This window comes from Heloderma suspectum, chromosome 5, assembly GCF_057233095.1.
Source record: "Heloderma suspectum isolate Gila_16-S chromosome 5, 16-S_ref, whole genome shotgun sequence".
Lineage (NCBI taxonomy): Eukaryota > Metazoa > Chordata > Lepidosauria > Squamata > Helodermatidae > Heloderma > Heloderma suspectum.
In genome coordinates, this window is record NC_139462.1 from 181,341,712 (window position 1) to 181,357,399 (window position 15,688).

Consider the following 15,688-nt stretch of genomic DNA (forward strand, 5'->3'; position numbering starts at 1 on the left):
ACCAACAGCTGACGGAGATTCCTCCCACCAGCATTCCGAGTTTAGTTAGCAGTCCAGGGAGTGACCGAGCACAGATAGCAGACTTGGTGGATGCGCGACGCAGACGCAGAGAGCGGCACCAGATGGAGGGCGCGGAAAGGAGGCGTAGTGCCCGGTTGGCGCGCAAACAAAGGCTGCGCCCAGAGGATCCAAGGGAAAAGGGGAGGGACTCTCCCTAGTCCTTAAGTTCAGGGGTCTGCCAGTAATTCCCTTTCAAACGGGGACCAACTGTTTCAACTTAGGGCATAGGTACTCTGCTGCTCAGATCAAGTTGCTACCTGTAGAGTTGTTAAGTTGTAAAAGAAGAATAAAGCTTTGAATAGAATCCCTTTGTCTGTGTCTGGACTTGGCTACTGGATTAGACTGAGAGAGGCCTCCAAGGAGCCCTTGACACCTGAGTCATCTCTGCATTCCACAGAGCGACCTGGGCTTTGACAGGAGCACCAGCCATACCAGCAGGAAAATCCCCCAGAGCCCTCTGGAATCCATCGGAATCCATTTTAATAGGTCCCCCACCCTTGCAGAGGGGGAAGGCTGCCAGGAGTCTAAACCTCAGCAGGAAGTGATCTGACCATGACAAAGGGACAGATGTTAATTCCTCCACTTTCAGATCACCATCCTCCTGCCCAGTCGAGAAAACCATATCAAGCGTGTGTCCTTTTATATGCGTTGGGCCGATGACATGTTGGGACAGCCCCATGGTTGTCATGGCGGCCATGAAGTCCTGAGCTGCCCCGGATACAGCGGCCCCGGCATGGAAGTGGAGATCCCCCGGGACCATCATCCTAGGGGTCCCCAACACCAAGTCCAAGACCACCTCCGTCAGCTCAGGCAGGGAGTGTGATGGGCAGCGGGGTGGGCGGTACACCAGCAGAATCCCTAATCTGTCCCGGGTACCCAACACAAGGTACAAACACTCAGGATCTGCACTCGAATGAGCAGGAAGTCTGGAGAGGGAGATTGAATTCCTATAGACCACGGCAACCCCCCCTCCCCGACCCTCAAGTCGGTGTTGGTGCTGCACTGAGTACCCAGGAGGGCACAGCTGGGAGACAGTGACCCCTCCCAGTTCCCCACCCAGGTCTCAGTAATACATGCCAGGTCAGCCCCCTCATCCACAATCAAATCATGGATGAGGGAGATTTTATTTTGGGCTGACCTGGCATTCAGCAGCAGCACCACCAGACCTGAGGGCAGACTGGTAAGGCTGCCAGGAACCATCAGGTTGGGGGAAGAACCAGAAGAGGGGACAGCTGTAAGGTGTCTAGCTCCTCTTCTCCTCAGCTGGCCTGTTAATCCCCCAACGCCATACTTCCCCCTGCCCGTGACCACAGTTATGGTGGCACCTCCCCCACCCCCTGAGTTGCCCAGTAGTCCTCCCAGGCACATATTAAAATGTTAGGATATAAAATGCACAACAGTTTAAAAAAAATATAAAAGATAAAAGAGGTAAAAGAGAACAGCAACTAAGAAGGAGCAGATAAAGTCCACGTTTGCCCCTTTCCCCTTGTCTTTAAAGCTGCTGCCCTCTGCTGCTGCTATTTGCTGCTGGTATCTGTGGCTGCTGGTGTCTCTGGAGAGGCAGGTGGGTAGGTCTTCAGATCCTACGCGACTCCAAGTGCGACGCTAAGTGAAATCAATCTATCAAAAAAAAAAATAGTATAAGAAATAGTTAAAAGGAAACATAATAGAAAAAATAAGAATAAAATATATTTATAGTAATTAGTAACTAATTACTAGCTACTAATTAGCTTTTAGTAACTAATAGTTACTAAAAGAAGCAGTTATAATAAAGTTATCTTCTATTGCACATTGCTTTCAATTCCAATATTCTCTGAGGAAGGCTCCATTCTTTTCCAAATTTCATCAAGGGAATTTACCCATGTTTAGTACAAAGATACCATATAGTTTTGTTAGGTGCCATAGCAGACTCTTTTTAAATTTGGCATTAGTCTTAATAAAATTAAATTTTGCACAAAAGAGCTGATATGCAAGCATGTTTAATGCAGTAGCTTTCTGCAGCTGTAAGTTCTGAACATAGGGGTTACATCCAATATTATCTGAGTGCACTTCCACTCATGCAGTGGAACTTTCCCATCCTCTCCTATTCCTTGCCGCTCCCCACGCCCCTCTACATTTGCTCCGGAGGGTCCCCAACTCTCTGGAGCAGGGGTTGAGCTGGGGAAACTCCATTCTGCTAACAGATGCATTTCCATTGGTAGGAGTTGCTAGTAGGATACAACCCATGATGTTATACAATTTTTAAGCCAACCTGCTACTGGTTTGGTTTTTTATGTGTGTGTTTTCATGACAGTGTGGGTTGGAACCAGATTTAGGTGCATGCAACTGGGCTGATGAGAGCAGACTTTGGCACCCTCTGCTTCCTACGGCAGCTGCTCCACCCCCCTGAAAATACTACATAGAGGGTTAGGGGACCCTGCTGAATGGGGTGCACTGTGGCGTGGGGAGAAGGGGATTCCCCAAAATTGGGCAGAGGCACCTTCTGTGAGTAGGAAAGGAAAGGTTCCTCCTGTGCAAGCACCGAGTCACTGCTGACTCCTAGAGGGACGCCGCTTGCACTGGTGTTTTCATGGCAGACTATAGTGGGGTGGTTTGCCATTGCCTTCCCCAGTCGTGACTACCTTTACAGAAGGCAGATCCTGGATCCAACTTGTGTATATATGTAAATCACATATCAGACCCCTGTTTTACTTACTGAGACTTTGAAACATGAGCTCCTACTTTCAAACCTCAGTTAACAGAAATAACTTGTTAAAAAAAGAAAGCTGTTCCAGGCACATGGCATGATAACTGACCACCTAATCTGAAATGGGATATCATTATTTACTTGTCCATGGCAAGTATAACACTGGCATTTGGTGGGCAAAGATGATCCTATGAGAACATTAAATCTGGATTCACATTTGCAATAAGACATTAATATTCCAGTTCTTTCCATTGGACAGTTTCCTGAAGCTTATGAGGCAGGGAGGGAAAAAGGAAGCTGCAAATATGTGTACTGGGTGAATAAAGGTAAACTATAAATTTTATCTATTGAAAATGATGAAATGGAACTGAAAGCTCAGTTAGAATAACAAGTTTATTTAAGTAACAAATGAGACGAAATAGGCATCTTAAGGTCCAGAGCTAGATAAATCTTTATATATTTGTATGACAAGCTCAGAGCAACAGAGTTGATGCATTTTTATTGATCTACATAGTTTATGCAAAATACTTGAAATGAGTTTTTGAACTCCATCTCTTTCATCAGGTCTTGTTTCTAAGAGCAAAAAATAAGATTTTATTTGTTTGACCTGGAGTAATCTGACTATATACCTAGCACAGTGATCTTTAGAAAAATGGGTAGGAGAGAGCAGAAAAAATTAACTCTTATTACACATTATCTGAGTTTTCTTAAAAGGTTTGGGGTACAGAAAACAACAAAAGATTTTAGCAAGTGTCTTAACATTTCGGAATAAAAATATTAACTCCTCTTCTTCGCTAGTCTGTAAGATGTTGCTTCTTCCTGTCTCTAATATAATTTGGGCATTTTGCAACAAACTAATTTGTCAAGATGGAAATACATTTGGAAAGCTAAGAGAGGCTTTAATCTTGTGCTCTCTTAAAACAAAAGCAAAAATCTTCAAGAGTTTGCAGAATCTTGAATATGCCCTTGTATGCAACTATCCTATTCTTCTGAGATTTAAATATGTATGAAAATTAATTTATGCTTCTATTTTAAAAAACACACACAAATACCTTTGGCCTGACTAGGATTTTTCAGCTCTCCTCCTCAGTGAGAGATCTGTGAGTTTCACCAAGTACTAATTAAGTCTGAGTGATTGCTATCTTTATGTAACCTGCTTCAGTTTCTCTGGTTGACCACACACACTGTTACTTAACCATTTAACTTTCAATATGTGTTGGCTTGTATATGCAGGAGCAATCATGAAAATACTAATTGAACATAAACTGAATTATGATTGATTCAGTTGTGATGACTGCTGAATCTGGCAGTAATTTCAAGATGATATCTCCAGGACATTTGATCGATGGCATTCATCTCTGCCAGGACCATGTGGGCTCTAATATGACATCTTACCTTTTCTTCCATGATTATCCAACTGGGTTTCAACCACGGAATTTAAATTATTAAAGGGATTATTAAGGGGATATCAAAGAAGTGATTAGTATGACTGTGAACTGTTGTATATGGAAGTACTGAGCATTAGAGGGATCTGAAGCTAATCTCAACTTGTACATTCCTTTTCCAGTACTGAAAATTAAAATGTTTAGCTATAAAATGTATTTTTGAAAAATTAAGCATTATTTTGTGCATTGCTTCCCAGTAGTCATAGCGGAAGAGCATCAGGGTGGAAAGCCTCATGTTATTTTCATGCCATCTTTAACCGCACAGATTTGGGTTAGAACAAATCTTTAGCTTAGTTGTAAACATTCCATAATCGCAAAAGCGATGTGTACTAGTTTTAGTTCCCAGGACATGAAAGGGAAATCTAGCTGTAGCTGCTTAACAAAACCTTCTGGAGAAAAAAGAATGATAGGGAATACATAGCAATTCTTACCACTTGTTATGGTCTGTCTGGAGGAAAATGAGACACTTCTGATAAGACCATCACTATGGTGTAGTCGTTAGAGTGTTGAACTGGGACTTGAGATATCGAGGTTCTAGTCCTCACTTGGCCATGAAGCTTACTGGGCGACTTTGGTCCAGTCATTGACTTTCAGCCTAACCTACCTCACAGGGTTGTTGTGAAGATAAATGGAGGGGAGGAGTATCATATATGCCACTTTGAGCTCTTTGGAGGAAAGGTGGGATATAAAAGTAACAAATAAATAAGACAAATAGATTTGTGCTGTAATTTCCTTTGGGTTAAAGATAGGTAGGCCTGGAAAAGGAACTTTTTCCCCCCTAAAGGATTTCCCCAGTTTTTATAATAGAACAATTGGAGTCATCTCTTATGAAAAGTCTTCCTCCCAGCAGCATGAGAGAAGGGGAGAGCAGGAGAGCCTAAGGCAACTCCATCCTTCTGGTACACCTAGTAAACTATGGTTTTACACATCCTTCTCCAATCTGTTGCCCTTCAGATGTTCTGGGGCACAACTCCCATCATTCCTGACCATTTGTTATAATGGGAGTTGGGGGTTCAACTCCCATCAGTATAATGGCTGATGGGAGTTGAACTCCAAAACATCAGGACGGCATCAGGTTGGGGAAGGGTCATTTAACATGATGTAAAATTTGGTTATTGGAAGCTTGTTTTCTGAACTCTTTTAAAATGAGTTCCGCCCCCCTCTTTCTGGAGAATGCTGACAGTATGAAGAGGAGACTGTTTCTAAGCTCAGGATAATATAAACTTACTTTTGTTTAGTATAGTACTAATAGTTTTTGCCAGTTGGGAAAATAGGGAAAAACTAAAAGTTGAAAATAGAAGCCCAGATATTTGTACTCTTGGGTACAGATCTTGCTTCTCTGTGCATACTTGGAATTGTTTGAGTAAAACTAAGGCATTTAGGGACCAAACCTATGGCCCTTAGATATAGGTGCCATAGGATTTTTCAGATCCAGGAATCTGCACTCCAATCCCCCTCCCCCTCACAGCTGACATGGAAAGAACCATGCCAGCTGTCTCTCCAAGGTTGGGAATGCAACTTTGCAGTGGGGATGAAGAGGGCATTCCCATGGGCAGGAAGGAGACTGGAGAGGCCAGGATATGAGCTATCCTGAGGCCTCTCCAGACTCCTTCCCTCTCCCTCTGAAGCACCCCAGCTAGATGGGCAAAAAGCCCTTCTAGCGAAAACGCAGAGCAGGAGGAGCGGGGAGGTGAAGATCGCCTCCACTGCGCCTCCACTCTGCATTAGATGACCGTAAGCCTCCGGGTTCGGAGGCTTACAGTTATCATGATAGGGTTGTGCCATTATACATCTACATTTCATCATTGTATCAAACAAACAACACACTTTTATGTGCTGGGTTGCACACAATGTATTTTATGTTCTTAAAATAGTAAAATAATTTTAGAGGTGGTATGAAAACGAGAACTGTGTATATTTCCTCAATGTGTTCCCTTCCCTCTGGAAAAAAGGTGTTTTTTTCCCCATGGCCCCAAGTCTTCTAATGTGGGTAGCAAGGACATTTTTCAAATGATGGCAGTGACGGCTGGAGTTTGCCTCTCATTTTTATAAATGACATGCTGTGAAAAGTAATTCTGCTGCATTCTTTGAGAATCTTACTAGTAGAGTAAGTTAAGGTCCATTAGGGAAGACTTAAGTAACAGGAAGCCTAGATTGCATTAGGTAATTACAGATGCAGTGAAACAACCCACCCAAAGAAGAGGTCAATTTTTTGATCTGAGTCAGAAATTTTGCTTTGTGATACAGACCAAATCCACGTCTCTGTCTATGGGAGCTGTGATATTTAGTCTGCCCTTACCTTAGCTTTTGGCCAAAATGCTGACTTCAGTTTGTTGGGCTTGACTTACAAACATATCACTAGCAGTGCAGTTAACAGCAAAGACTGATTAAAACTGTCAGCTGCCACGTAGTGCCACGTCAGCTTGGATTTATTAATCAGATGAGTGCATTTTAGCACTCATTTTAGCAGAAAGCATGGTTTGAATACTGCCACTGGTGCTGTGCCAAAAATTCTCCCACATTTTTTTCAACCATTCTCATTCAATTTGATAAGAAAAGAAATTGCTTTCAAAAAGAAATTCAAAGGATGAGACATTCGCAGGGGTTGGGTTTGGGGTTCTTGTGCTTACCTTACTTGTGAGGTGGCTGAGGAGTGTGCATGAGTGTCCTGTCTGTCATTGTACAGTCACCTCTCTGGCAGCCTGTAGCCTCCTTGGCTTCCTGCACTTTGCTTAGAGCCATCATGAGGAAGACATCATGAGGCAATTCCTCGCATGGAGATTTTTCAGTTCAGAAAGTGCAGGTGGCCTGGGAGGCTGCAGAGCAATGGAAAGATGTGTAATAGAGAGAGAGAACACACACAGCACTCTCAGCCACCTCACAGTGGTTGTGTAAGCTCAAAAATACCACCAAAATTCTGCCTCAGAAAAGCAGAAGCCTCAACACAGTTGATGGTGTTGCCACAGAAGCAGAGTAATAAACCAAAAATCCTTAGGAAAAAAGAAAGAAGCTGTGCTACAACCCCTGCCAATAGTGAGCCCTATCTGTGAGAAACTGTTGGAGAATTTCTCCTCCCCTAGGAGAAATTTGGTGAAATTCGCCTCCCAATTTATCTGCCCACAAATAGGCTTGAGAATATTGAGAGGCCATTTTTGCACACTAACTGCCACTGTGCTGGTAGCAAGTATACTGGGATTTAGAGACTTTATTCTGAATTATCTCTCCTCTGCTGATGCATATGTCAATATACAGACCTCCTCCCACCTATACCATTCCTGAAATCTGCCACAATACAGAGAAAGTGTTCTTGACAGGTGGACTACTTATATCACTGTTTCTTCACCTGGAAAACATGGCCATTGGTCCTGTGTTGAATTAAACAGGCTAAGCTATCATGTTTTGAGCTCTAGGGAATTTTAAAGGAAGTAGAAGGATATTTTTATACACATTCCTGATGGGTGTTAATAATTTTGATCGTTTCCAAAGATTTGTGTTTGTGAAATCTCGCTGTGTATATATATAAAAACAGTTTATTCAGCTGATGGTGTTCATGTGTTTGTTTAAACTGTTTTTTTGTTTGTTTTTAATTATAGTATTCTGTCCTATGGGCCGCAGTGGCTTAGTGGTTAAGACACTGAACTGCAGACCGGAAGGTCGGCAGGACAGCAATTCGAGACCCGAGTGCTGCGTGACGGAGTGAGCTCCCGTCTTCAGTCCCAGCTCCTGCCAACCTAGCAGTTCGAAAGCAAGAAATTGCAAGTAGATAAATAGGTACCGCCTCGGCGGGAAAGGTAACAGCGTTCTGTGCACCTCGGTGTTCAGTCATGCCGGCCACATGACCACAGAAGCGTCTTCGGACAGCGCTGGCTCTTCGGCTTAGAAATGGAGATGAGCACCACACCCTAGAGTCGGACATGACTAGTTGGGGACACCTTTACCTTTACCTTTTTTCATCCTATGCTTTACCAGCATTTCTAATAACCACCCATAATGGCTACATAAGTATTTCTTTGCCTGAAACGGCAGCTACTTGGATACTGATCTTCACAGCATTATATGTGATTGAATTAACTGACTGTACTACTGTGTAGGGATGGTGCGGATGCCCCATTCCATCTGGGAATCTGTCGGAACACCCCTTGTGTGTACCCCTGAGCCCCCCTTGCCAAGCCCCTGCCCCCGCTTGCCTCCTGCCCCTGCTCAGTGAGCGGCCTGCACTCACCCCAATGGCCTTGTCAAGCTCCATGGTCACCATTTTTTTGAAAAATAAAACAGTAACTGCAAAAATGTGCATATTTGCAGATGTGCAAAAATGCACATTTTGCGAATGCACATATTTGTATTCGCACATACACAAATATATGCATTTGCAAAATGCGCGTTTTCATGCATATGCAAATATAGGCATTTTTGTGATCACCATTTTATTTTTCAAAAAATGGCAACCGCAGAGCTCAATGAGGCTGCTGGAGTGAGTGTGGGCTGCTCACTGATCATGGGAAGGCTCATGCGCGGTCTGGGGACTGGCAAGGGGGGCAGGGGCTGGGCGGGGGTGGGTTTGCACATCGCTACTACTAATGTCAGCAAATTCCAACAATTGCCATTGTTGGTAATTGATCATGTGTCTGATGCTTATGGCAGATGAGGAACATCCTATCCTATATCTCCTGTGCTTAATAAACTTCTGGTCCTTATTCTTCAAGCCCTGGCATGGCAACCTGAGGCCTAAATTCATATGGCTGTTGGTCAGATTTCAAAAGCTGTCTGTGTAAAATCAGTTCAAATCTCTGACCCTTCTCTGACAGTCCACTGGGTGGGATGGAAGATGGAGAGAGAGAAAAGGGGGTGGCAGAAAGAGAGAGAAAAAGAGATGGAAGAAGGAGAAAAGGTATGATCCACTCACATTTGGCTCTGCCCCTTCCCACTGCTGGCTTCAGACCTGTCCACCAAGGTCTCCCTAACAGATTACCCACAAAGGAATATGACCCTCAACTCTTGCAGTTTCTCTGAGAGGGAGAAAACGTATCTGAGAGACAGAAATGATGGCATTTAGTGAAACAAATATGTGATTCTGGTGGCAAATTTCATGCATGATAGAACAATTGCAAATCATTTCCCACTTTAACTACCCCCACTCCTGGTATAGCTGTCTTTGCTTATGGCAATACTCCAGCTGTATATATGCCATTGAACATAACTTTTTGTGTTATGCAGCTTTTTGCTGAAGCAAAAATGTTTTTTGTAAATACAGTGCTACTTGGGTAATAATGCAATCCTATGCATGTTTCTTCAGAAGTATGCTTCACTGTGTTCAGTTGGGCTTGTTTCCAGGGAACTGAGCATAGGATTGCAGCCTAACTCCATTTTGGTCATAAGTCCATGAGCCCCAGACTGGTGGTAGTGCTTGTTCCTACCGCCTAAAGAGGGCGGATAAGCTGTGTGGGAATCTTTATTGTTTGTGTTGCTACATGGTTGAAAATCAATAAAGCGTATTTTTCCCTCACCCCTAAAAAAAAGTTTGCTGTATATATGTAAAACCTTTCTGATTATCGGCACAACTGTAACACTTTATCTTCTTGGTGTGTTAGATGCAGAGAGAATTGGCTGCTGTTCTTGCTATGAAGGCAAGAAAATCAGGCGAGTATACCAAGCTTTTGATTATGCATTTTTGGATTGTATTGAAAGAAATAAAAATTCTATAAAACTGTAACAAGAAACACTTGCTGGCATTTTCTTTTTCCTTCAGATTTTTCTTTCCCTGTTGTTCAAATTAATGTTCACCTGATGAATTAAAACAATAGTTGAGTTGCTGATTTCAGGTTATTGCAACCATTTTTCTTACAGATCAAGTGTTCTGTTTGTTTGTTTGTAGTTCATAAGTTAATGTTTACATATGATTTTCTTCAATTGAAATATGTAGGTCCTGATTTTGAATATTTTTGTTTTCATTGTGTTGAGCCTCTGTGTGACGACTGGTGTACAGAGTTGTGTTTTTCAGTAGTGCCATATGACTTATTTCATTTTTAAATGATTGCCTTCTAAATAAAATGTGTATGATAAAGGAAAAGGGCTGCCAAGCTTGCAGGAACCAGCTCATTTTCACAGTGTTGAACAAGTGAAGGGTATGTTTAGGGAGGATGCATGATGTGTGGATTGCATGGAATATACAAAAAGGGCTGGGTGCTTGATATCCTTCTTGTTCTTTCTCCCTTCCTTAGTTCCTGTCAATGTCACTTGCATATGTTGCTTTTTGATATTTACATGGCAACTGGAAGATCTGTAACCTGCTTTGGGTTACACTCATGTTGATAAATATGTGAAATTAAATATGTCCATGAAATAACATCAATAGTTTAGTTTGTGTGCTAATTTGCAGATGCAAAACCACAGTTTCCAAAATGAAGTGGATAATTATGTTAATGGACAGCATCAGTCAACTACCTGAGCATAGTACTGATAGAGGAACTAGAGTTAACTTGTTGCTAGGAAAATCTAACTTGGCTTTCAATCTGAGTGCAAGGCTGCAGTATTTTAATACATTTTTCATCATTCTTGCTGTTCTAAAAGTAAAATGATGGCACAGAGTTCCATCAAGAGAATGAGGTCTTGGTGATGCAATATTTTTAGGTATTAGTCCTGTAGCAATGTTTCTTTGACCAGTTGAAGTGGCATATACTAATAATTTTGAGTATGCATGCAAGTTTTTTAATTTAACGAGACACTGTATATTACAAACTGTGGCAATGGGAACTGGTGTGATCTGGTTCAGCATGTTGCTTTGATAGCTTTATTCATTGTTGAAAAACTTGGAAGCTTGGTTAATGGATGTGATGTTCCTATAGTGTTTATGGAAATACCTACTGGCTTTGAGCAAAGACTTGAAGTCACATTATTATTTGGAAACAGTTTTGCTGCTTTTTCAGTTTTTTCTCACAAGGCATGGATCTGTTCCTGCTGTGGGACTTGCACCTTGCAAGTATTTACTGTGAAATCATCTGACCATGAAGGAAGAGGTACTTAGATACTCAAAGAGTGCATCCTAAAATGCAGATGCTGACAGCTATGTTAATGGAGGGAGCAATCCTATGGCCGCTAGACAGTGGCTAGACGGCCATAGGATATCTGGTTTTCCGGGAACCGACCTTGGAGCCCATGCTCCAAAGTTGGTTCCCGGAGAACCGACCTCCTCCCACTTCCGCGCTTCCTCAGAGGCAGAGCAGAACAGCCCCATCCTCTGCGCATGCAAGAGGAGCGTGGAGTGGCCAAAAAGGGGCATGCGTGTCTGGAGGCATTCTGGGGTGGGGAGGGCAGAAATGCCTGAATGACACAGCCAATGTGTCGTACAGCAGCCTTCTTCCCTGCTCCACCCTCCCACGGCTAGACAGCCAGAATTGGCTGTCTAGCTGAAAATGCAGGGCAGGAGAAGTGGGGAAAGAATGATCCCCTCCATGCTTCTCCTGCCCTGCATTGGGTAGGTGGTTGCCTCCGAGTTCGGAGGCAGCTGCCTAGCTGGATAGGATTGCGCCCTAAATGACTTGTCCTCATTATCATGGAAAGTTCATAGATTTGCTTCTTAAAGAAGATAAATGTTAAAAGGACTGAATTTGAGAACAGAAAAATAACCATACTTTCCAATAATCATTGTTTCTGGGATTGTTACTTCAGACAATGAGTGTAAAAAAAAAAAAAAAAATCCACAGTAATTGGAACGCATTCTAGATCATAATCCAGTATACAAACTGTTATAATATTAGTTACTTAATACAGGCATGTCTAGTTTCTGGTGCTTCATTTTGTGGCTTATCTCCCTTATGGTCAATTAGCCAGAGTAGAGAAAATGAACACTAATTAACTGTGCTTGTAACACAGTGTCAGACAGGCCATGTTCTAAATTTTTAATTTTAATTGCAGAGCTTTTTTCAGTGATGGGACTCCTCCTTGCCATCCTGCTATAGCTATCATCTGCTGTTTATTCCTAAACACTACAGAATGATAGGAAATGCTCCTTTATATTTTGCAGAGATGTGGGGCGGGGTTGGTAGGTTACTGTTTCCTATTTGATGTCTGAGGAATTGATCCTTTGGGACTAACTTTGTCTACGGAAACTAAACTAGCATAATGAGTAGCCTTCTTTGGAAATTCAATGTTAGCATTACACCTCAAGTCAAAAGAAAGTTAATGACCATTTACACACCAGGGATAGGAAATTGCATTGCATTTTATATTTTTGTCAATTTAAAAGAATAGCATTACACTCAAGTAAATTATATTTAAATTGATTTAAATTGCACACCATAATCATTGAGGACGCTAGAGAACACTCTGGTGGAAAAAGCTAGCATCTGTGATATTTGTAAACTTGGTTTAGGCAGTAATTGCCATATTGAACCCAACAGATAGAATCATAGAATCATAGAATAGTAGGGTAGGAAGGGGCCTACAAGGAAGAGATACAGTTGGAGATGACAATCAGATATTAAAAATGGATAGAAGAGATACAGTTGGAGATTGCAATCAGATATTAAAAACAGATATGCTTGCATGGAGGAGGAGGAGGAAGAGCTGTGTATAAAAAACACATTTTGTTTTGTGTGTGTTTTTTGGTTTTTCACACAGCAGATCCCATCATCAAAGTCAAACTGCCTTTAAAACTGAAAACCTCTTATCTCTTTTGCAACAGAAACTGCAGAAGCAACCAACAAAACTCAATTTATAGATGGTTCTTATGTATCTCACTTCTTTGGAGCCAGATCAGTATACCTTATTGGAATAGTGCTGTAGAAGTTTGCACTTAGATTTTAGTTATGCATTCAAATGGTACCTGTTTAGCATCATTTAAAAGTTTTAGCTGTCATCCTTAACGATTTTGGCTATCTATGCATTTAGCAAAGATCAATGATTTCTTCAGCTCTTAGCAATTGTTTTCTCTCCTGCTCTTTTGGTAAAGTTTTTTTTTTTAATTATTCAGTTGATTTAAATAGCTATCTGTGAGATCGTCCCAGTGGTCTGTGCTAACTGATAGAGGGAATTTGGTATGCATATAGTATTTTAAAAGATATGTATAGATGGGGCAAAGGAAGAACTTACTCTTACAAAGAAGCTTAACCACAACTGAAATATGTGTGATGCTGATTCAGTAGTCTTGCTCTCCTTTTCTATCTTACCACCTACCATTTTAAAGGAAAACCTGTACCCACAAGCCCATTGGTTATTCCATATGCCCCAAGCTGTTCCTAAGCTTTTTCTGTGTAGAATCATAGAATCATAGAATAGTAGGGTTGGAAGGGGCCTACAAGGCCATCGAGTCCAACCCCCTGCTCAATGCAGGGGGTTGTAATTTTGTCTCTTTGTAATTCCTGTGTAATTTTGTCTCTCCACAGCCCAGCTCTCAGCACAAAAATGTGGACCGGGTTCACATAATCACAGAAGGAAAATAAGCTGTGGTGGCTTATTTTCCCTCCCCATGTGTGCTGGTTGTGTGCCGCCTAATTAGCATAGTTACCCTCTCCAGGTGCAGGTTGTCGTGGTGTCCGAACCCAGAAAGGGTGGGTGGCTGGGGTGGTTTACAAACCACCCTGAAACCCATGGTTTGTTCTAGGGTTGTTTTTGTGTTGAGGTCTGGGCTGTGAAGAGAGCTCTCTCAAGTGGTACAGCAGGGAAAGAGTCTCCTGCAGTCCATTATATCCTCCTCCAAATCATTATGATCTATTAGTCTTGAATGCTTTGAGATTCCCTCTTGCATTTAGGGGAATGTTGCTGGTATTTGTGTGGGTCAGTGGGTGAAAATGTCAACTGTTAACATTACCAACAAAGGAATTGGCTTGTGTTTTGTATATCTGCTTACTCATTCAGCACAAAATGGTCAATGTTAATTGTTAACACCCTATAAAGCTAGAGGGAGGAAGTTCACACCTTCCTTAGCTTTATTGTTGCAGTCTGTTTGGCTGCACAGTGTGCTGCCTATAATTCATTAGTTTGGGTTGAGAAGTTTATCTCTCCAACCAGAAGTAGTAATTTTTTTTTTAAATTGCACAATGCAATAGAAAATGCAAAGGCCATGAATTTTATGGTTCTTTATAAATTGGACTTGGGGATAAACCAGCTTAAAAACACTTTTTGAATATCAAGCACAATCTCAGCTATGTATAGTACAAAATGAGCAAGTAATAAGCTACTGTCCAGTACTCTAGGTCCTATGTGGTAGCCACCTTGAAGGACCTATGAGGGACAGAAATGTTTTAATAAATATACAGACAACCCATAATTATTTAGGAGCTGTGAAAATGCACTAGCTTGTAGCTTTAGAATATATTGGTGAGACCTTGTAACTTGTAACTTCCATGTTACCAAATTGAAGGAATTTCAATGTATCTTCCTGATAGGCATTTTCTAATGTGTGTGTTATGTATTTAAATACCATTTTGGGTGAAAATGGATATCAAATGATCTCAATAGGTACACAGTGGATTCAGTATTAATTGCATTTTAAATTAGGCATGTGTTCCTTTTGGAACAGCTATTCTTCATGTATCATAGCTAGGCACACTGTCATACATTCAGGTACAACTTGCTCTCTCTAGGGACCATTATTCTATTTCCTACACCCTGTTTTATTGTTGGGTAGTGTTAGAAACTCGTTTGTCCAACCATGACCTGTAAAATAACTTTGTGACACACGTTCAAGCAGCACTCTATGTTTATTAAGCACGTTTGCAAAGGTGGGTGTCCTAGTTGAGTAGGCACACCTGACAATCAAAGCACACAGTTTTTATTCTCTTTCCCCAGCCGCTGAGTCCCTCCCTTGTTTCCCTATTGGCTAGGTACTCCAAGGTTCACAACTTTCCGATCCGCCTATTCACATTATCTCCTTCACATGTTCCCCCTCCCTTTACATACATCGCATGTACATTATAATGACCTTATTAGCTATGCAGGGTGTGTAACATAATATTCATGAGCTCTTTAAGCATGCGCAGTTATATGTGTCCTAACTCTGGGTGTTTTATCAAATTTTCTAATGTGGTTTCTACTTTGCTTAGCTAATCACACTTCTAACTTCATTTTAAGTTTCTTACCACAAAGTACCTTAGACACGTTTCCACATCCTGTCTCAGCTCAGTTAACTGCTCAAAAGCATTTGCGACCTATTTAATGCAAAAACAACATTTAACTCTTTCCTACAGGTAGCGACAGTATAAATGACCCTAGCTCATTTTTTTAATCCCAATCCTAGAAACAGCTTAACTGGAATTGATTTAGTTTGGGGAAGGTGTATTTTACACACAGATTTGACAATAGGCCCTTGCTCTTAAGTTCTTTCCTCAAAACCACCTGACAATAGGATGGTCATGTGTCCTCTTTTACAGCCCTCTATTTGAAGGGCTGCCAGAAGGCTGTCCTCTGTTTGAATTTGATGGCCTGTCATGTCCAGTTTAAAGATAAAGAACCATAAGGACTGTTGTCCAACAGTTAGCATGTGGACAGAAGACTAAACAGG

At 41.7% G+C, this 15,688-nt stretch overlaps 1 protein-coding gene across 1 annotated transcript in view; it reads left to right on the top strand.

Annotated features, from left to right (window-relative positions):
* Positions 1 to 15,688, top strand: part of RAPGEF5 (Rap guanine nucleotide exchange factor 5) — a 221,336-nt gene that overhangs the window by 57,277 nt on the left and 148,371 nt on the right. The window contains exon 7 of the mRNA XM_084858588.1: positions 9,780 to 9,828. Coding sequence (XP_084714714.1) covers positions 9,780 to 9,828 — 49 coding nt within the window. The remainder of the gene's footprint in view (positions 1 to 9,779; positions 9,829 to 15,688) is intronic.